This window comes from Coenobita brevimanus, chromosome 45 (assembly GCF_032717465.1).
Source record: "Coenobita brevimanus isolate Jiangsu-jjx chromosome 45, ASM3271746v2, whole genome shotgun sequence".
NCBI classification, from domain to species: domain Eukaryota; kingdom Metazoa; phylum Arthropoda; class Malacostraca; order Decapoda; family Coenobitidae; genus Coenobita; species Coenobita brevimanus.
The window spans coordinates 30,385,378-30,408,689 of record NC_136998.1 but is presented as its reverse complement, the minus strand read 5'-3'; the positions used below and the strand labels follow the sequence as shown (position 1 = coordinate 30,408,689).

The window sequence follows — 23,312 nt, the reverse complement described above, 5'->3', positions numbered from 1 at the left end:
ACAAGAGTTGATCCTTCTAGTGACCCAGGACGGTATCTTAAGTGGCTTTTGGAGATTCCGCAACACCTTTTCTTACGCGATTTATTCCGTGCATTACGCCTCAGTATCCCACGTCACTGATACAATATTTATATTAAAATAATATAGTTAACAGGAGAGAATGTCAAGGTGTAAGTAGTAATGTAGGGTGTAATATACAAACTAAATCGCCAAGGTAAACGAGGTACGGAGCCTCCTCTGCCACTCAGAATCCGCCTCACACAGGCACACAAACACTCATAGGAGCCACAGGAGCCAAACAGGAGCTGTATTCTGAGTGGCCTTGAAGAGTGCGTAATACCTTTTCCTCAGCGATTTATTTTGCCTGATACACCTTGATAATACGTTGCTGATGTGAACCACGTGTACGTTAAAAAAAAAAAAAAATTATAGCATGTAAGGAAAAAGTAATTATAGAACACGGGAGAATATTTTTTTTTATCTTTCACGTTATTAATGCAAACCACATAAATATACATAAAAAGATATAGATAAAATACAAGAAAATATAAATATCTTTGTGTAAGTTCTTAATGCAGATTATTTTGATGCTGAAAACATAATATTACTGAAGACATGAAGAAGAATGATTATGTCGACATTGAAAAGGATATAAACATGTAAGGGAATATTTAAGGTGTAATATCCAAAATAAGTAGAAAACGAAAAAGTGCTACGAACGATAACCCCCAGGCCACCTAGAACACGAGTCCATAACGTAAACAGTCTAAATTTTCGCTACGGTACGAGTCTAAGTAAATGAACGTACGGTACAGCCACGCACACAACACCGATTGCACCACAGAAAGCGCTACACTAGTCTACGGTACACTCGTGTGGAGATACGGTACACTACGGTACACACACACATACACTCAGGCTTGGGCTACGCATCTAACCCCTTTCAGTCCGGGAACGTCTGATTGTAGTCTATATACTGCCTGTTAGATTGCGATTTTATTCAGTTTAAAAGTCAGAGTCTATTTCTAACCTCGCCAGTAAAATATGTAAATAAATAAATAGTAAAAATCTCTCCTGAGGTTAATAAAATCACCAAAATCGTCTGGGAATATAACTGAAATAAACCACAAACATGACGTCACAGGCTTCAGGGGGTTAAATCAGTCTACGGTACATCATCAACTACGGTACAGTCCATGGAGGGTACGACACTCATGCAGTTCAGTTAGGGTCATGGAGTGGTGGTGATGGTGGTGGTGGTGGTGGTGGTGTGCTGGTGGTGACTACACTATATAAGAACTGCGATATATATAGACATCGAGAATGAGGCATATAACTTTAAAATATCTGGAGAAAGTGAGTTATGTTGTATCCACTGACTTCTGCTTGGTTATCAGTGGGATTATATTACACTGGGAGAAATGTACATATATATTACATTAAGTACATCGTATCAAGAAAGTAGTGAAAGAGAAGAGCGGATGGTGTTGGTAGGTAAGGAATAGTGGCAGTATTCGAGTCGAGAAACAATAATTATACATATAGACAAAAGTGTAGGTTGTTGTAAAGCGAGCAGGATAGTACTGTACAGAAATTACATCGTACGAAGAGAGTAGCGGGAAAGAAGAGGGGATATTATGAGAATGAATAGTATGACAGCATTTCTAGGCGAGAGATAGTGATAGGCGAAAGGTTATGACTATAATACTGTATTTAGATAGACGTATAGAATGCTGAAGAGGACGTAGGGTAGTACTGTACAGAGAGTAATTAGAGACATCACTACACAGGAACACAGTAGTAGTAGTAGTAGTAGTATAATGGATAGTATATACACAGGATAATAGTCAGAAAAGTAAGGAGAGTCAGTTCAGAGTATGGAGGAGCAAGGATAGCGTGGTCTAAGTGACACAGGCGATTTCGTAGAACCTCTTCCGTAGCGATTTACTCTGCATATTACACGTAAACATTCTCCTGTGCTTTATTAATAATGCTTTAGTATCGACACGGTTTGCATCAATAGCATACAAGACAATACTGAGGGTAATGTGTGAAATAATTCGCCAAGGAAGAGGTGTTACGAAATCTACACTCGCTTAAGTATAACCCATAGTCTCACAAACAGTAAACCAATAGTGTGATTCTGAAGATAAAGAAACGGAAGAAAAACATAACGGGTAGGTAAGAATGTAAGATTGATGAACGGTAACTTAAAGCTGATAAATGTACGCCAGAAAATGAACTGTATATTGTAGGAATAAACAGCAGTGTTGTTTTTTTTAGTTCATGTACCGAAACTGTCTGCGTCTGGAGGAAAAAAAAGTGCGTAGTCAAAAACCATTAATTTTTCTTAGTAAGACTGTAAAGGGAGCTTAGGAAGGGCAGCTTTCAGGTGCACTTAGGACGACCATTAACCTCAGTGGAACAAAGTAGCCATCTTGACACAGCCACTAAGCCAAGAAGGGCGGTGCACTGACCCCACTGTGCATCCAGAAGAAAACATTCCCCCAAATTTCATGAGAATAAAATAACTGCAGCAGGATACAGGCTGGTTATCCTTGAAAACCAACCCAGGTTCTCTTTTGGCGGCAAACCTCATTCTGTTTGTCCCAATATGATTTCATCAGCCCATGAAAAGTTCCAGATCGCGGAGGAGTGGATCAGGCTTCTCTGATGGGAAAAATTTGTTTTTGACTCCACTAAGTTGTTTTATCGCTTCTGTGTTCGGTTGTTCTAGGCATATATGGGAAGGCTACCACAGCCAGAGGCGTCGACAACCTCATCACCAACATCCACAAGTTTTCCCAAGTAACTAAATCAAATCAGTCAAGGCAGGACTGAGCCTTGTCACAGCTCCCGTATGTGGTAGATGCACTGATGTACGAAAGTTCTGTCTTTCCTGGTTAACTATGAGAGGAATGGCGCAGCAGAATGACTGAAAAGGATGTTTGGAGACAACTGATTGAAAGTTAAACAATCAAAATCTGACTACTGCCATATATTTTGACCGTGACTTGGATCTCAAATTCATGGCAAAGCGATTTGGGTGAATCCCCCTTTCCCTCATCCCATATGTGACAACCTTTCCATGATACTGGATAAACAGTTGAACCTTTGGAGCAATGAGAGAGAGAGAGAGAGAGAGAGAGAGAGAGAGAGAGAGAGAGAGAGAGAGAGAGAGAGAGAGAGAGAGAGAGAGAGAGAGAGAGAGAGAGAGAGAGAGAGAGAGAGAGAGAGAGAGAGAGAGAGAGAGAGAGAGAGAGAGAGAGAGAGAGAGAGAGAGAGAGAGAGAGAGAGAGAGAGAGAGAGAGAGAGAGAGAGAGAGAGAGAGAGAGAGAGAGAGAGAGAGAGAGAGAGAGAGAACTCGTATGATTTGGAACTTGTCTGATTTTGGAAATAGGACGATAACCCTGCTCACCTGTAAAAGGATTATCTCGTATAGGAAGACTGGCAGACAGCGTACTCGTGGGTATGTATGCCATGAGCATTGTTGTGTTCAAGGCAGTAGGTGTACGACCCTCTATTATTGTCAGTGGGAAAACTCTGTGCAAGTCCCGGTAAAGACGGATTTACGATCGCCTTTGGTGACGGATTACATCCCCAAAATAGATCTTTAGACGAATGGCGGGTTCACTTGTGATCTGATGCGGCTGCGCGTCCTTTAGTGACTTAAGAACATTGACGTAGCTGGTGGGGAGCCACTGTGGGATGCGAGGAGGAAGTTTTACGACAGGTCAATGAGCAACAGAGTGAAGCCCAGAGAACAAGGGAAAAAAAATCGTATCGTCTATTAGGGTGTCAGAGACGTGCGGAGGGTAGTGTGTGTTGGCTGGTTTTCATGACAAGCTAGTTGTTACCTCCTGATGACTTAATTTATCTTTCCTCATGAACCTTCGTGGTCAGTTTCGTTAGCTTTACTAGGCACATTGGGGTTAGTGCATCTCTCCTAGACGTAAGTTCGAGACGGTTCCCTCGCCGCACTGTGGATAGTGATGGTCTTAAGATCATCTGCCCTTCCTGGGTGCCTGAACCAGCCGAACAGAGAGTGAAAATTTAAAGTTTACTGAAGATATCCGTCTTTTGATGTGGCTTTCGAAGTACATGATACACAGTATTGCCAAGATTATGTCTTTTCTTGTGTCATAATTATTCTTTTTCTGTTGATCTGTTTACAGAGGGATTGTTTGATAAGCTTAAGTCTGTGAAGATATATAAGTGTGTATGTCAACAGTAAGTTAAGAATGAAGAAGTGCATTTTCATTTAGAGTATGTGACTGACATGTATGAAAGAAGATGGACTTGTTAATTTGATTTTGTAATTTCGTAACCAAGAGTATTTTCTTGTATGTGTGGATTCTGATATACTCAACTGGAGTAACAGATAATATCTAACTGATTGTCAACCCTTACTGAGTTGTTAAATAGCCTTAAAAAGTTAATGGTTATGGACAACAGATTACACAGTGTGTTTCAGAGCATGACACACAAGGGAATAATACAAACACATCGTTGTGGAGAAGTTCCTTTTTCACATTCGTTTTGGAACTGATTTTATTTTATTTTTATACATGTAAAAGGCTGTGATATAAAAGTGTGTGTGTGTGTGTGTGTGTGTGTGTGTGTGTAAGTGCACGCCACCTACTGTATGTAAGAAACCCCCTTTTTATTGTTTCGCTTGTATATTCAAACTAGTATTTTTTTTTCGCAGCAAACAGAAGAATATACGGTATAATCGCTGTTGTGTAAGAGATATTAGTATTTGCATTCACATGTCAACAAAATTCTGTGGGTGACAATTTTCCTATGATACTGTATGGTGTCGATTGAGGTAGTAAAGAAATGCCAGGCAACAGGGGGTGTGGTGGTGGGGGAAGGGATCACTAGAGGATGAGTCAAGCGTAAAATAGTGGTTGCAGAAAAATATCATCCCTGGTTCAGAAATGCTACAAGGAGAATCAGATCCCAAGACGTCCACATAATAGGATAAACAGACTCCATGAGCAGACTCCAGGACGGCCATAAATGAAATGTCTCACCGATCGACCGTCACATAAAGAGATTTGGAAAAGACGGATGCAGTTTGAAAAGGGAATCATTCGTTCATGCACAGAGAAGAGGGAGGGGAAATGCTTGAAATAAAATACGCTATACACAAATTGGTCGACATCAGCAAGGTCGTGGATCGAAAAATCTGAAAGTAGTTTAGTTGGAGACACTGACACAAGACACGCCAACAAGACTACGTTAGAACAAGGAGCAAATGATGGACTGGAAGGAAGAGGTGAAGGAATGGGAAGAGGAGGAGGAGGAGGCGGAAAAGGAAGGTTCTATGCTTCTCGAAAGGAAATAAACCACTAGTTAAGGAAGTTTATTTTGGAGCTGATTAGTTGGAGTAGGTGGAGAAAGGAGATAAAGATTATAACACCTCTCTCCGACACTCTAAATACACTGTTGGAAAGGGTTGTTTGAGTACTGAATAAAACTTTAATAACAAGCCATTATGATGAAATTTCCTTCAGCTGAAAAACTGTGAGAAGCAAGAGAGCTGATGGCTCTAAACCAATAGACGAAGATATGTCGTACAAGATGAAAAAAATTGAAACAGAAATAGAAGGTACAGAAAAAGGAAACATGAAAAAACTGGAGGGATGAAAAAGTTAGGAGGCATTTTTAAATAAAAAAGAAATGAAGTGTATCGAGGAGACGAAAAAGGATTTAGTTACCAGTCGAGGAAGAGCTAAACGAGGAGGTAAAGGAGAGGAAGAGGAAAATTGGAGGGAGGAGAGGAAGGAAGGAGGTTTAAGAGAGGAGAAGGAGAGAAGGAAAGGTGTGAGACAGGCCAGGTTAGGATGGTAGGGAGTAGGATGGGTGACTTACCGGCGTCTGGTAGTCAGGTGAACCCGGGGGTCGCTGGTCCTCGGTGGCTGGGAGGTCGAGGATGTTGGGTGCGGGTGCCGTCTTGATTACCCCGGGGTCGTCCACCGCCCCCTGCTGCGCCTCCTTCTGCAGACGCCCCATGTGGTGCTCGTGGTTCTTGTAGCAGCCCGTCCCCGTCTGCCCGGCCCTCATCGACTCCCCAGCCACCGAGTTGGCATCTGCTTGGGACATGTTGTGACCTACACCACCAGGAGACAAACAGAGCCACATCACCATCAAAACAAACACTGACTTCTGCGGATACTCAAGCTTTTTGGCGGGCTCGTCTCTCCATCACTTGCTACTGAGGGTCCTACTCTGACTGGCATTTGGGGAGGATTCCGTAACACCTCTTCTCTAGCGAGTTATTCTGCACGTTACACATCAGTATCCTCTTGTATGTCACTGATGCAAAGTACACCAATAAATAAGATGAGATGAACCAGACACAAGAGAATGATCATGAGTAATAAGCAGAATGAGTGGCCAAAGAAGTGCTACGAAGCCTCCCACGCCGCCAAAAATACGACCCTAACTACGGAGCTCAGCCGGGCCTCCTCTCCTCCCCTAACTCCAGCCTTCCTTACTGAGCTCTAACTAGCGTCATGCGGGCAGGGTGGCAGGAGTGGAAGGCCCGGCCGGAGCTCTGATGGCCATATTATTAAAACCGAATACGCCAAGGTGTAAGCGAGCACCTATTTTTTTTTAATTTTTCATTTACCTGTTTGTTTTTTTTGCAGCAAACACCTGTAATTCTTAGATGCAATCAGCCTCAGACCCCCATTTTTTTTTAGGTCATACATGGAAGTCTTGTAATTATGAAGATTTGATGAAGCCTGCATCCCACAGTACAGAGTGTAGTCAACAACGATACAGAAAGGCCGGACGCACTGCATGATTATCACATAGTTTAGAAATTATCGTAAAAGTCCAGGGCCTGTCCCACACCTTGGCTTTCTCCGTGTTAATAATAGGGTTCTGAGGCCTCACTGAACACTCACCCCAGCCCTCATGCCGCACTACCTCACTACAAGACCGCCAGGACTATGATCAGGGGGTGACAAGGATAGAGAATAAAAAAGGGGTAGAATTACTTGTCAATACATTACTCTACACGTATACGGAAAAGTGGAAATCTGTATATCAAGGTACAGCACCAGAGAACATGGCTAAGCAAAGTTTGTAGAATGAGTAGATATATATACCCTGATAAAATGGCACATGACACCTTCACCTACAAACTTTATCATTAAAAAGAATTCAGGTAAAAAAACCTATAGTGCGTTTACCCTAACCTGACGAATATCCCACACCTCTTTCGGCTCGGTTCATGGCCAGGTGTAGTCAGATTGGAGGGTTGATTTCACTAGTAATCAAGGAGACTCACTTTTTGCCTCACTAAGGGTCACTGAATTTTACGTAACTAAGTATGAAGGTTGTGAGAGTGGCCACGTCAGGTCAAAACAAACGCGCTTGAGGGGCCGACCATGCAATGTGACTGGAGAAAAAATATGACACCGTGTTTGTAGGTGGGGTCAGCCGAGGCCATAGAGTGATATCCTTCCTTACTCATGAGGCTATGCACGGTGCCCAGCTGGTGCAAGTGGCAATCACAGTGGACCGCTTCGATCCAAGGACGTATTTTTTTTTTTCCCGGTTATCTCCAGAGGATTTTATTTACCTTAAGACTGAAGTGGAGGGGTTAACTGCAGCTTTCCTTAACCCCTTCACTGGTAAATGTTCCTTCTCCCTAAGCTGAATAAAATCGTCTGGTGGTAACAGGAATGAATTATAACAAAAATACGTCATTAGACTGAAGGGGATGAAATCATGTCGACACATACGTTTGGCGAAATAAGGGGGCGTATTCTAGATGACATAGTAGCCTTCGTAGCACCTTTTCCCTAGCGATTTATTTTATGCATTACACCTTAACAGTCCTATATATATTTTTTTTTTATATTTATGGTATCAGAGTTTGCCTCAGTAACGTACAAGAGGATGAACAAAAGACGCAATACGCAAAATAAGTCGCTGAGAAAGGGACGCTACGAAGTCTCCCATGCTACCTGGAATACGGCGGGTTCAAATGTACTCCGCGTGTAGCCTGGAAATAAGAAAGGAGATTTAAAGCACAGAAAAGGTTAGTACATTGTAAGACCTGCTACACAATTACACAGGTGGACCCACAACAGGTAACAACGGTACACAACGCCCCTTCTCCGGAATAGAGGCGGGGGGGGGGGGGGAGGGGACAAGCACGGGTAGCAAGGCCTCAGGGGAACTAAAGAAAATCATGCGAGTCCTAGTTCCCAAGATCAGCTGTGTTCTTGAGAAGGGCATTTATTTCTGAAAAGGCCAAAATGATCGTTGCCTCAGGAGTTGGATTTGGAGGAGAAATGTTTTGGTAGTGAGTTTATATTGCAAAGAGGCATACTGTGCGTTTTTCAGAATAAATGCACGGTGTTAATGTAAAATCGCACAACACAGAGACAGAAGTGCTGCGAACACAGATGATTATATACATAGACTGCAAGATAAAAACAAACAGTGGAAAGAAAAGTACTGATCTCCACAAAACACAAGAGTTCCGCAGAGGGAAAAATGGAGCAAGGAAAAAAGAACGAACTCATAAAACTGCTTACACAAAAAAACACAACAGTAAATGAGGTCTGGGTCGACTGGCAAGAGGCTACACAAAGGCAACACTTTTAATGTACTGTGATGTTGTTCTGCACGGGAGCCAGGGGGCGTGACAGATGCATGAGCTAATTTGGGGGCATCAAGAGCAACTAGATCATCTAAGAAAAAATGTGTATATATATATTCATCAGACCATATAAATCTATAATGTAATATATATATGCTTGTCGATCATCTCATATATTTAGTCTGGCTCTATGGGGAGTATATTGCTGCAAGTACAGTTGCCTACGGCCGCTACTCTCCTCTAGCTCACTCTCTTCAAACAAAGGTCTGCATGTTTAGGAGTAACAGTCGTAATGCTGCAGTGTAATGCATCAAAAATACGTTGAAGTACTGCGCGGCATTCCCATCGGTCATCAAAATTACCTGGACAGTACTTGAGCAATGTGCAAGAGTTCACTAAGTTGCTAACAAGTCCATCAGCCATGACTAAGCTCAGGGAGGACAAGCTTCTGATATGGCAGTAATTTATGGCATCAGTCTAAGAAGTAGTTACAGGCTGAGGCGCCCCCAGTGACCAGTCCTTGGCAATACCGTACTCGGGTCAAGGCGGCCGCAAGGTCAAGGCGACTGAACAAGGTGTTGGCAACTAGAAGTGACAGAATTATTCAGCCATTTTGTCAGCGCTACTCTCGGTTCTGCAAATTGAAAGACTGTCTTTCAGAGTCATGGTAGTTACCACATGAAGTACAGTGTTGCTACTGTTGTGTCAGTGATCAGTGCATCTTTGTGGTTACCATACAAACCTAGTGAGTCCACCACCACCCTCTGAGTGCCGAGGGGGCTGTTGCCTGCCTTTACTCTTGTGTTTGTAATGGACAAATGAGAAAGAAATTATACAAAAGTCATACTTTATTTAAGCTTCAAACTAGTGACCAGAAATATACAGCGAGTCACTCACAGTGCAAAATCTTAGACTAAGATAACTGTTGATCTCAATGTCTTGATCTAGTTTCTATAATCATTAGGTAAGTACTAGTTATTGGTATGAACTTCATCCAGTACTAAAGGTCTGGGATTTAAGGAAAGTTCTAACACGATCTATCGCTCACACAGAGTTATTAAACTTAAGTAAAAAGGGGAATGGTGATGATTTAGGCCACTGGAACAGCAACGGACTGGAGGATATGTATCAAGTGAACATTGTCTATAGTTCATTCACCTTAACTTGGCGACAGTTTCGTCATTTGGTAGCCTATTTCCTGTAGCTCAATGGCAGCATAAGACAATACTACGGCCCTGCATCCTTTCCATAGCACTTTGTCGTGACTAGCACCATATTCTAGTGTTAATCTCTTGTTATAGCTCAGTTTTTAAGATGGAGAGATGGCAATTTTACGCCTAGTTAAAGTGAACAGAGTATAGTATCAGTTTGAGGTGGTTCTGGTCTAGGTTGTGACGTCTGCAAGTTAACAATGGAAACACTGTACACAAAACTATGATAGAAAGTGTCATGAAACATTTGTGTGCCTCAGAAAACTAATAAAAGTACACAGAGTGGCGTCTTCCTGTTAGTTTTAAGCCACGGCAACTATCTGTGGTGCTGTCGGCTCCTAGTTTCCCCTATCTAGAAAGCTTAATTCCTTCACTCCGATGACGTGTTTTTCATTCTACCCCAGTTTCCTTCAGACGATTTTATTCAATTTGGGAGAGATTTTTTTTTTCTTAAACTAGAGGGTTAGGTACGGGCTGCATTAACTCCTCTTACAACCACAACCTGATATTTCTCCCTAAGACTATATACACACCACGTACTTGCTGGTGCAGGCGGTGGTGAGACTTTTGCACATCTTCAGTCCATATAAGTCACCCCCACTGGACGCAAGAGGATGTATACGAAAACACCTTTGGGTTACAGTGATGCAAAATTCCTACCTGGAGCCGCCCGCACCAGCAAGCATTTGATGTGGACGCAGCCTAAGGTGAAAAAAAAAATCGGTCGAAGGTTGTATCTGGCTACCGAACAGCTAATTTAATTCAGCCTAGGAAAGATCTCTGTTACTGTTGCTGTTGTGTTTGTGTCCCCAGGCTCATCTCAAACAGGAACCCAGTAGACTGCAGGCTCGAGTTGCCCTTCATTCCAACATCACCCTCTCCTAGGACAGGGGAGTAATTGAGGGACCTTTGTATAACCAGGCACTTGATATTGATGCCAGCACATGAAGGATCCCTCCCCAGCACATCTCTGGTACTGGAGAGGCTGATGAGGGCTCTGTCTAACCCCGTCAGTCTTGAAAGTCCCTCCTAAGCTGAACAACATGGTACGAGGATAGCAAGATTAAAACAAGATATGACTGATATACGATTAAAGTATTAGCATATGATTTTATAGACTTGGCTCTAGGAATTATCAAATGGCTGATGTGAGATTTATACCTGTACAGATTAACTACTGCAAAATTTTACTACTATTTCATATGTGATTCTCTGGTTACCTCTAAGGCGGGAACATTACACTACGCAGGGCACATGGCATCACTGGAATATTAACAGCGGATTATGATTTTCTTTTTCTTTCTTTCTTTCTTTTTACGACTCTTGTAGGATTAAGTACCTGGAGCCGTGTGACGTACTTTCTGGTTTCTCTTGCTACCTGATTATTATTTTTTTTTTTCAACTTAGGACAGGCCTTTCATATTGAAGGAGTTTATTAATGTTATATATTATACACCCCCCAGTTCGAAAAATCTGTCCTTATTTACACCCAGTTCGAAAAATCCGTCCCTATCCACACCCAGTTCGAGAAATCTGTCCTTACCTACACCCAGTTCGAAAAATCTGTCTTTATTTACACCCAGTTCGAGAAATCTGTCCTTACCTACACCCAGTTCGAAAAATCTGTCCTTACCTACACCCAAGTCCAAAAATCTGTCCTTACCTACACCCAGTTGCAAAAATCTGTCCTTACCTACACCCAGTTCCAAAAATCTGTCCATATTTACACCCTCCAGTTCGTAAAATCTCTCCTGAGCTGAATAAATCGTTCGGGAAATGGCCAGAATACAATGAAAAAGACATCCCAGGCTCAATAGGTTAAAGAGAGGTACTCTTGATGGCATTGGCGGCCACGTAATACCTCCTCCTTAGCGATTTATTTTGCATATTTAACCTTAGCATTCTATCTATGTATTGCCAGACGCCTTAATCCCGTAAGGGGTGGCCACAAACAAATTGCCTCCATGTCACCCTGTCCCCCCCGCCATTTCATTGCCCTGCTCCCAGCTCACAGCCCCCTCTCTCATTCTCATGTATGTTATTCATGTTCTTTTACTGACATGGTTTTTAGTAACAGATAAGAGGATACTGAACTGTAATTTGCAGAATAATTCGCTAAAGAAGAGACGTTAGGAATTCACCAAAGTCACATAGAATGCCATCCAGAGAGACACTGGTTTTTAACCTTGAGCCGGCGAATGCAAAAAACATACAAATGAAACTCCTCATTAGTACATTAACACAAAGTAAAAAACAATCCAGCAAGCACGTGAAGGATAAGAAGGAAACCAAGGCGTTATATCAGCACACTACATTATCAGTGCTCTGCTTAGGCTCGCTCGGCCGGGGTGTCAAAACTGAGTGTGCGAAGGTGTAAAAAAGATTTTAAAAAAAGAATAAAAAAGAATAAAGTCCCCCATTTTCTGACTTTGCATTTGTTTAACACTTGTAACTGTTGGGTGTAGTAAAGCCAATTTCTGTAGGTCATTTACTAAACACCTGTGCTTGTCCCTTTAACTTTTGATATTTACGTAAGGAACACCTGTAATTAATGAGTGTAATCAGCCTGCATACCACATTACGGAGTGCAGTCAGCAACGATACGGAAAATTTTGAAAGGTTCGACCATAGTGACATATTCCAGTATTTATCGTCAAAATCAGGGGGCTTCATCACACCTTCGCACACCCAGTTTTGATAACACAGCCCCTATTCTCATCGGCTCAGGAGGCTGTCTAGCACTTCTTCCTTGGCGATTTATTTTGCTTATTACTCCATGTCACTCTCTTGTGTGTTATTTACGCCATTTAAACATCGACATAGGCTGCATAAATAACACACAAGATTAAAGAGCCATATGCAGAAATAAACTAGTCACGAAGAAGTGCTAGTGGCCTCCTGAAGCGACGAGACTGCGACCCTTGTATAACATCCGTGTCTCTGAAATTAAATAGCAAACGGCAAATCATATCAAAAAATCTGATATTTTAAAACTGGTGACCAAAAAAACACATGCTCTTACAAAGGTGTCAGAGTATAAATATAATCTATGCGTGGGCCCCGTTGCTGTTTATTCTTAGGCCCGTATTCCAAGTGCTAGAGGAGACTTCGTTGGCCCTCTTCCTTAGCGATTTATTTTACCTGTTACACCTTCACATTCACCTGTACGTTACTGATATAACTTTAATTTCAACATACTTCTCCTCATCAACGTACAGGACGACACAGAGTTGTAACAGATAGACTAAATCGCTACGGAAGAGGCACTACGGGGTCTCCAAAGAGGAAATACGTCCCTCATACACATCGCTATTCTGCTGTATAAGTTGTATTGACCACCTGGGAAATACTAGGAGTCATGGAGTCAAGGGAACTAGGAGAGGACTTGTGACCTTGGCATTGTATAAACCCCTTCAGTCCGATTGTGTCTTGCTGTTCCTCCGACTTCAGACGATTTTGTGTTTAACTTTTGGGGAAACCTTTTGTAGTGGAGGGTTTAAAAAGATGTCTGATAAACCCATCCACCGTGAAAGATATCTCCAAAGGTTAATAATAATAATAATAATAATAATAATAATAATAATAATAATAATGGTAATGATAATAATAATAATAATAATAATAATAGGGAAGTGGTAGGAAGAGTAATAGAAAAAAGACGTCCTCAGGCTGAAGGGGTGAAGGGCATGGGCGATACCTTGACTCCAATCATTTTATTTTTTCAGACGGCCGGGCTCTCTCGTGACGGGCTTGGGTGTGACGGGGAGATGAGGAAGGGAGGAGGGGAGGGGCTGGAGGAAGGGAGAGGGAGGAGGAAATGAAGGAGGGAGAGAAGTGGAGAAGAGGGGAGGGTAAGAGAGGAGGGAAAGGAGGGAAAGGTGTGGAGAAAAGGGAAAGGGGAAGAAGTAAGGGAAAGGGTGGACAACGGGAGGGAGGGAGGGAGGAGTACGAGTAAGGAAGAAAGAGAGGAAAGGAGTAAACAGGAGGGAAAAACGGGAAATAAACAGTAAAATGGGAGGAAAGAGAGGACTGGAGAAGAGGAGGGGGAAGAGTAAACAGGTGTGTCACTGGAAAGGAAGAGGGGAGAGGGGATATGGAAGGAGTGGGAAGAGGACTGGAGAAGTAGAAGAGAAGTGAACAGTGGGAGAGAGGGCTGGTGAAGGAAGGAGGCGAAGAAGGAATTGCCAGGAAGGAGGAGGAGGAAAAGGAGGGTTGGAGAGGGGGAAGGCGAGGAGTAACCTGGGATGGGACGGGGACAGGAGAGGAGAGAGGGGGTGGAGGAGGAGAAATATGTGTGACTCGAAGGTGGAGGGAAAACAGGGAAGGGTATGGTGGAAGGGTGGGAGGGATGGGGACGGAGGTAAAGGGTACAAGGACCAGGAGGAACAGGGAACGTGACAGTATAAGTTGTGAATGGAACAAGGAACGTGAAAGGAAAGGAACGTGGAGGTGCAAGGAGCATGGAGGAAAAAAGGTGCATAATGCTTCATGGAACGTGGAACAGAGAAGGTCAAGGAACAAGGAACGTCCCTCGATGCCTCCTGTGTGTATGAATGTATGTATGTATGTATGTATGTATACGTTGTAAGCTACACGCAGTTCAGTTTAGTGTGTACAGTCGTGTGTGAGTGTTGGATGATGAGTTTTGACTGTGTATGTGTGTGTGTGTGTGTGTGTGTGTGTGTGTGCGCGCATTTTCTTCTACATATGTGTGGTTCCATGTATGAGCACGTGAAGGTTTATGTGTTCGTGACTGCATGAGCGACTTTTTATGTATACATGGCTTCGTGTGTGCGTGTAAGAATAGCTTCATTTGTGAAAGTTTAAGCATGTTTATCGAACTGGGTGAGTCTGTAAGGAATTTTATGTGCGAGGGGCATGAGCGTATGGACAGGGTGTGTGTGTGTGTGTGTGTGTGTGTGTGTGTGTGTGTGTGTGTGTGAAAGAGAGAGGGGGGAGCATGGTGAAGACTAAGGAAGGGGGGGGAGGGGAGATGATAGTAGGGGGTACCATGATAGTCTACCATGGGACTAACAGGAATAGAGATGTATTAAATAATCGTGTTTTTATTTCTCTGATTTTGTGTTTATTATAAGTTTGCGACCCTACAAATGTGCTTATTGTGACGGTGACGCTGCGAATGTTCACTATAGATGTTTGTGACGCTACGAATGTTCACCATAGATGTTTGTGACGCTACGAATGTTTACTATAAATGTTTGTGACGCTACGAATGTTTACCATAGATGTTTGTGACGCTACGAATGTTCACTATAGATGTTTGTGAAGCTGCGAATGTTTACTATAGACGTTTGTGACGCTACTAATGTTCACTATAGACGTTTGTGACGCTGGGAATGTTTACTATAGATGTTTATGACGCCGCGAATGTTTACTATTGACGTTTGTGACGCTGCAAATGTTTACAGATTTTTGTGAGGCTATGAGTACTTATTATATCTGTTTGTGACGCTACGGGTGTTTATTATAGCTGTTTGTGTTTGATATAAAGTACTGAAGCTACGAATATTATGTATAAACGTAACGCTACAATTTGCTTCTTATAACATCGTGACGCAATGAATGTTTACTGAACCTGTGACGCCAAAAATGTTTACCTCAAGCGTGTGGGGCAAGAATGTTTACTGTCTTTTTTTTTGATGCTACGAATATGTTTAAATTTTCGTGGTGCTTACGAATGGGTGTATTTAATCCGTGTACGGAGCTACGATTTTGTACTCTGTGTATGGTGTATGATTCTTCTGTATAAAATGTGAATGTTTATATCATAGTTGTATTGCGTATTATATTTGAGTTTTTATATGTGTGGTGTATTTTCTATGCATATTTTACATACATTGCGTAATTTGTATTGAACTCTTATGTGTGCTATGTATTTTGTGTTACTCTTATTTGTATCTTTAGTTTGTATTGTGCATTATGTGTCTTATTTGGGAATTTTGCTTGTATCTTTTTTGCGTAGCTACGAATTGCCACGTATATGTTGTTTGTTGTTGCTTCGTTTGCTTATATCAGTGTGATGCTTTGGACGCCCTCACTCCTACAGAGACCTTGTTAGACACTGGGGGAAAAGCGTGATTATGTGTCCGTCATTGAGAAGTGCACTGGATGTGGTGGGAGTGTGTGTGTTTGTGTGTGCGCGCGTGTGTGTGTGTGTGTGTGTGTGTGTGTGTGTGTGTGTGTGTGTGTGTGTGTGTGTGTGTGTGTGTGTGTGTGTGTGTGTGTGTGTGTGCGTGCGTGTGTGTGTGTGTGTGTGTGTGTGTGTGTGTGTGTGTGTGTGTGTGTGTGTGTGTGTGTGTGTGTGTGAGGGGGGATGACTGTATCGACATGCTTCATCATAACCACACCCTCATCACCTCGCCGCATTTTCACGCAACCACGCACCTAAGCACGCAACTACACACCGCTGCACGCAACCACACACCTCTGCAAAATACATCTTTGCACGCAACCACACACCTCGGCACGCAACCACATAGCTCTGCACGCACTCATTTACCTTCGCACACACCCACTCACATCTTTGCACATCGTCATTTGGGTCTCAAAGATGCACTCACGAACAAGCAAGTTCAGGATCCATTCTTCCACACACACACACACACACACACACACACACACACACACACACACACACACACACACACACACACACACACACACACACACACACACACTGCAAAAAATCACCTCGGCAACCCCTTGAATCCCTCCAGTCCAATATTTTCCACCTCATTGTACCGCTAGACGATTATATTTATTTGTAATTGGAGGGGTTGGAATTGAGTCTTCACAAACCCTTTTAGTACGAGGGAGGGTTTGTACTTCAGATGATTTTTTTCAGCTGAGGGGGGAGGGGTTTAGAGGCCTCACACTACCAGACGCTTTAACCCCTTCAGTCCAGTGAGGGTGGAGATTAATCTTATCATCTACGGACGATTTTATTTAGCTCAGGGTAGAATTTATAGATTGGAGGGAGTAGATAAAACCCTCATCTACCCCTTCCCCACAAGAAATCTACCGGCTGCATAAAATCGTCTGGAATAGCAAGAGTTCAGTAAAGAATAAGTCGCTGGATTTCAGGGGTTAAGGTGTTGTTTAGAGTACAAATAAAAACAAACAGCTATCGATATCTTGCATAAAATGTTTGGGATGCACGTTATTGGGGTCCAATTCTCGTTGGCTTGGAAGATATCGTAACACCTCATCCGTGGCGATTTATTTGCCACGTTACGCCATACTACCCTCTTGTTTGTCACTGATGCAAGGTATGTTAAGATATACAGGCAAAATACAAGAGAATTTTAAGATGCATTATTTCATGTATTATACAACGATATGTTCTTGTATGTCAATGTATTTTTTTTATGGCATCGACATAGAGGGAATATCATTGTGCCATATGCAGAAATAACCTATAGTTCTTTCACCTTATCTTGGCCTAGATTTTCGCCCTTTTGCAGCTTATTTCACGTAGCTCAGTGGCAGACTAAAGCACAGAGGCTCTACATCATTACCATTGCCCTGCCTTGTGGCTGGCTTTATATTCCAGCGTTAATCTACTGTTACAACACAGTATTTAACCTGGAGGGGTGGAAAGTCTAGGCCAAGTTAATGTGAAAAGAGTATAGAAAGGAAGAAGTAGTAGTGAATCTCTTATGCCAACGAGAATACGACCTGCTAGCCAAAGTGCATCTCTCTTGTGACCACTTAATCCACTTAGACTCGCTAAAGAGGATGGGTAGGGGCCTCAAATGTAGAAAAAATATATATAAGGACACCGCCATATACTATACACGTAAGGTACAACTAGGCTGCTTCTGATGTGTATTGTGGAGATGATGTGTAAGTGGGTGTGTGTATCTATGTGGCGCAAAGAAGCTAAACAAGGGTAAAAATGTGCCCCCTTTACCCCACTTTCAGTCATTTATACTGCTATTACCCCCTCAGTATAAAAATAATTAAAAAAAAGGAAAACCATCTATGAATAAGTGCTATAAATATCAAAAATAAAATAAAATAAATCCGATTCTGGCTCTTCCGTTTACAGTATTTCCAGGCTGTGAACACCCAGATTGAGCAGCGATAAAAATTTGCTCACATTCTGCAGCGACTGATTATGTAAACTGCTCTGTCCTGATTGCTCTTACTGCTGCAATCCCAGGCTCATCTGAATGTGACCTTGGCAGACTGCAGAATGAAACTGTCTTCGCCTGCAGTGCACCATCCTCCCTGTAGAGGATAGGGAATGAAATGAGGAACGTGTGAATGACCAGGCAGAGGAGTTACCCAGCTATATCAGTGCCACCACGGGAAGGCGTCCCTCACCAGTTCTGTCCTGAAATAAACAAATACATAATTAATCCTCTTTCCACTTACTGATGAGGGGTATAAATGAGTAAGTCGATAGCTAAATGAGTTAAACAAAACTAAACTGGCCAGCGCTCTCGGCTAAAGGACCGACTCATGCAATTAACTACCTCGATCGTACAGCCTGGTCGCGCTGCCTCATCGCTATTGTTCCGGCAGATTGCATGCGTCGGCTAATTCGCTAATGTACACTCGGGTTTAGCAATCGGGAATTAACCGGCACAATATTGTGTATATAAATTGTATAAAACCAACAAAACTGTACCGTAAATTAAAATAAATGATAACTGTACCTGTATGAGAGTCTGTGTATAATTTTAAAAATCGATATTCTGATTTTTGAGTGTTCTGTCTATTGTTAACCCCTTCAACCCGAGTGCGTGGTGCTAGAGAGGAACGCCTTCACGTGGTGGCACCGATATAACTGGATGGGTCAACTACCGGTTATATAAACGTCCCTCAGCTACTTCCCTGTCCCCAGAAGAGGCGGAGGATGGACTGTAGGGCAACTTAAGCCTGCAGTCCACCTGGTCCGGGTTTCATATAAACCTGAGGCCACAGCAGGAACAGCAACAGCCCGTGTACTTTATTTCTCTCATCTCTTGCTCCCACCAGACGATTTTACTTCAGACTGGGACAGATTACTGAAGGGGTTAAGAAGGCCCCGTCCGGTTCAGTAGCCTCCAAAGATGAATAAAATCGTGTGGTACTAGCAAGAATAACATAAAAATTACATCCTCAGGTTAAAGGGGTTAAGTATTTGTTGTATAGAAATTAGACTGTTAAATGCATGAAGTATCTATGAGGGAGTGTTTTGTGTTTTATTACTGTTATTTTAGAAGCGAACTCGTTAAATGTATGGAAATATGGCTATAGGGGAGTGCTGTTTTTTTTTTTTTTTTTTTTTTTTACCTCCGCCAACGAAGCTAGGGGAAGGTTATGCGATCACTCATGTTAGTCTGTTTGTCTGTCCACAAAATATCTCTCCGGATCCTATGTATCCCGCACAATATCTCGAAAAGATCTCAATGAATTCCAAGAAAATTTTGTGGAAGAGTGGGCCATGGCTCAAGGAAATATTGATTGAATTTTGGGGCGCATCAGGATCCAACGTATGCCACACACTATCTCCACGGATCCGGATGCTTTTTAATGGCAATGACAGAGGTACGCGGTCTCTGAGTGCTCTCTAGTTTTGTATAGAACCTAGCCTGTTGAATATCCATGGATGTATGTTATGGGGATGTTCTGTATTTATTGTAACTATTAATCATACAGAAACTAAGGTTTGAAATGTAAGGAAGCGTCTTTGGAGGAGTTTTGTGTGTGTGTTGTTATTATGCATAAAGACACTAACTTGCTAAATGTGTGTATCTATTTCTGTGATGTGTGGAGTGTGTGTTGTCGCAGCCAATACTTATACACATTAAAATATATACATGTACACACAGCAAGGCGTAGTGTACAGTTGGTCTCGTGACAACTAGAACATTGTCGCAAACATTACCACACGGCACTTCACCATGGGCTCTGGTAGGGGTAATGCACACTCTCTAGCCATCGTTTCTGTCCACTCTCAAACCATTCCCCTGCTAGAAGGAAGTAGCCAGAATTTCCAACTGAATTAAGGCCCACAGTACTTCAGGTGGCATTTTGAAGTTTTGTTTGGCTACACAAGGAAAAGTTCGTGATGACTGTTTCTTGTGCAGTCTAAAAAAAAACTGCCAGAAGTGTTTGGATAGTGTGATACCCTGGCTGTGACTTCTCTGCAGCAAGAAAGAAGCCAGAAAGTGGACAGAAACCTGATCTTACGAGTGTGCAGAGGTGTAATTTAGGGTATATGGAGGGTGTAGGTGTGGGAATGGGTGTGTAGATGGGTGGCAGTCTTGAGCAACAGCCTGTGCAGCGGGTGACCTTTGCCTATTATCACCCATCCTAATATGACCACCATTAGTTCAGGGATAATTACTAGTGGTTTACTATTGTTATTCATGACACATATTGGCGTAAAGAGCCTGGAACAGAGGGGGGAATACTGGTGAAATACTTGCCATACCAAAGGACATAACTTGTACTGGGTGTTATAGAGAAGCCTTTGTTAATCGCTTGGTGGGTTGTGATGCAGTACAGAAGATTTCGACCCTCAGAGACAGATGTTAAGGTGAGACTCCGTGTAGAAGACTCTGCATATGGCACTTGTGAACCTCGGCATAGAGAGAGAGAGAGAGAGAGAGAGAGAGAGAGAGAGAGACAGACAGACAGACAGAGACAGAGACAGAGAGAGGAGTGATTATTTTTTTTTTTTTTTAAGTCAAGTGAAATAGAAGGAGGCAAGATAACTGGAGCCGAGGAAGAATAATGAGGAAAACAAGAGTCAAGATTACACTCACATAATTTTGTACCCTCGGTGTAAGAGACACACACATATATATATATACAAACAGTGAAGCTAATGACTGGAGGGAGGGAGGATGGTGTCGCTGTCAGGTCACGCGTATCATACTGATGGGATGGGGGGACGTGCGAGACGACACTTGGTATAACATATTGTGTGATGGGACGGGAATGTTTTGGGATGGGATGCTTAGGGCCTGTGTTCTAGTCGCCATGGGAGGCTTCGTAGCACCTGTTCCGTAGCGATTTAGTTTGCACATTACCCCTTAGCACTGACTTGTATGATATCGTTTCCATGCCTACATAGTTCGCTTAAAAATACAAGCGGATACTTAGCTGAAATGTGCAGCATAAATCACTAAGATAAACGTGTTACGAGATCACCACGACCTGGAATTTGACCCTACATCATTTGGGAACAGGTGTAAGAGGAGGCAGGTACAAAAATACACTATGAAGTAAGGCGCAGTATATCTCAGGGGGAAAAAAAAATATATGCTGAGGGTGTGGAGGAAATTGCTGAGTACACCCTAGAGTGATGCTAATATTACTGATCACTGTTTGACTGTGTGAAGGGATGGGGTGAGGGAAGGCGATGAGATGCTTGAAGGAGGAGACATGAGCTGAGGACGGGGAGAACCATTTTGGGAATATGTGGATTTTTTTTTTTTTTTTTTGTGGTAAATTATGGGTGGGTGAGTGGATCTAGGAGCTGTATTCTAGGCGGAGCATAGAAGGGCACCCAACACCTCTTCCTTAGCGATTTATTTTTATGCTACACTTTAATACTCTCTTGTATGCTATTTCAGTGTTTTTAATATGAACACAGCATGAATAACACACTAGAGGGTCTTAGTGTCATATGCAAAAATAAATTAGGAAGGAAAAAATGTTAGGGAGTCTTCTAAATCAACAGAATACGTCCTAGGATTAGTGTATGTGTGAGTCCCGTATTTTCATCAGTTTCGGAGTCTTGGCACTTCTTCGTGACTAGTGTATTTCTGTATACGGCACGTTAATATTCACTGTTATTTATGCAGTAGGTGTCGGTAATAAATGGATATGAAGAGATATAAGGGAATACTGAGGTGTAATATTCAAGATAAATCGCTAAGAGAGAGGTGTTACAAAACTTCCTAAGGCTTTTTGTGCACCTCCTCCTTATCTTCTGTTATCTGTATGTGTTATATCGACACAGACTGCAAAACTAGCAAACAAGAATATATCAGCGTGCCAGATACAAAGATAAAATGGTAAGGAAGAAGTGTTTGGAAGCCTCCTCAACCGACGGGAATACAGACCAAGTTGAGAATACTGGGTTGAGTGAGTGTGTGTGTGGGGATGGTTGTGAGCGTGAGTGGTGGAGGCAGCGAAGGTGTCAGGGGGAGTGCTGTGGGGATGCGTCACGAGAGGGCCCGGACGCCACGTCAACGGGAGCCACCTGAGCCACCTTAGAGTAGCGGTGTGAGCCCCCCGTGGGGGACTGTGAGCGCCCCAAGGAGGGCCCACGCAGGGAGCCCCCGCCCCGCGACCCCAGCAGCGAGCGGGCAACGCTACCTGTGTCAACGATGACGTCTATGAGGTCCATGGACTTGGCGAAGGCGTCACGGAGGTTGACGTGGTGGAAGGAGACTATTGAGCCTTCTCTCTTGGCTCGCTCGAGGGCCTCGCGTCTCTTGAGTGCCTTCTCTCGCCGCATCTGGTTCTTGTAGAACTCGGCGAAGTTGTTGACGATGATGGGGATGGGCAGCGCAATGACCAGCACACCACAGATACAACACACGGACCCTATCACCTTGCCCAGCGGCGTGATGGGATACATATCTCCGTACCCCACCGTTGTCATCGTGATACCCGCCCACCAGAAAGTTTCCGGTATACTTTTGTACACTGGATTTTCGTCTTTTTCCGCAAAATAGCAGAGACTCGAAAAGATTAACACGCCCATGGCTAAAAACAACATCAACAAACCTAACTCTTTATATGAATTTTTCAGAGTAAAGCCCAAACTCTGAAGACCCGTCGAGTGTCGGGCTAACTTTAGAATTCTAAGGATTCTCATAATTCTGAAGATTTGAACGATCCTTCTCACGTCTTGGAACTGGTCTGTGTGTTTGTTGGACTCTATGAGGAACAATGATACAAAGTAGGGCAGAATGGCCAGCAAGTCTATAACGTTCATGGCCCCTTTAAAGAATTTCCACTTGTTGGGGCTCGCGGCGAACCTTAGGACGTACTCGAGGGTGAACCAGGTGATGCACACAGCCTCCACCATGGCCAGTTTCTCATTGTCGCCTTGCTCCGGACCCTGAAAGCTCGGCACTGTGTTGAGCACGAGCGCAAGCGTCGACATGACGATGAAGATCACGGAGATCACAGCCAGCACCTGCGGAAACCAAGAACCCACACCGTCACCCGAGTGCTCCCTGGCCCCTACCGGCCCTCTCCCTGCGAGCTGAGTCCCTCCCTCCCCCTCCCTCACTCCCGCCGCGGCTGTACCCTCACTGGCGACAGAGTCAGTCACCCCGGCCAGCCCACCACCACACGCACAAATGGTGGAGTGCAGAAGACTGGGATGTGTGGCTTGGTGCTCTCGGGCACAATATTGTTCCGTTACTAAGTTGTCCGTGTTTTACCACTCCGCCAGGTAATCGAGTTTGTGAAGTGCGTACTGAGTGCTTGTGTATATT

At 43.2% G+C, this 23,312-nt stretch overlaps 1 protein-coding gene across 3 annotated transcripts in view; it reads right to left on the bottom strand.

Moving 5' to 3' along the window:
• Window positions 1-23,312, bottom strand: part of Shab (potassium voltage-gated channel shaker cognate b) — a 126,820-nt gene that overhangs the window by 59,050 nt on the left and 44,458 nt on the right. For all 3 annotated transcript variants that reach the window (XM_080271282.1, XM_080271281.1, XM_080271280.1), the window contains exons 2-3: window positions 22,180-23,008; window positions 5,878-6,116 (exon numbers count right to left, since the gene is read on the bottom strand). In XM_080271282.1, the coding sequence (XP_080127408.1) occupies window positions 5,878-6,116; window positions 22,180-23,008 (1,068 nt within the window). The remainder of the gene's footprint in view (window positions 1-5,877; window positions 6,117-22,179; window positions 23,009-23,312) is intronic.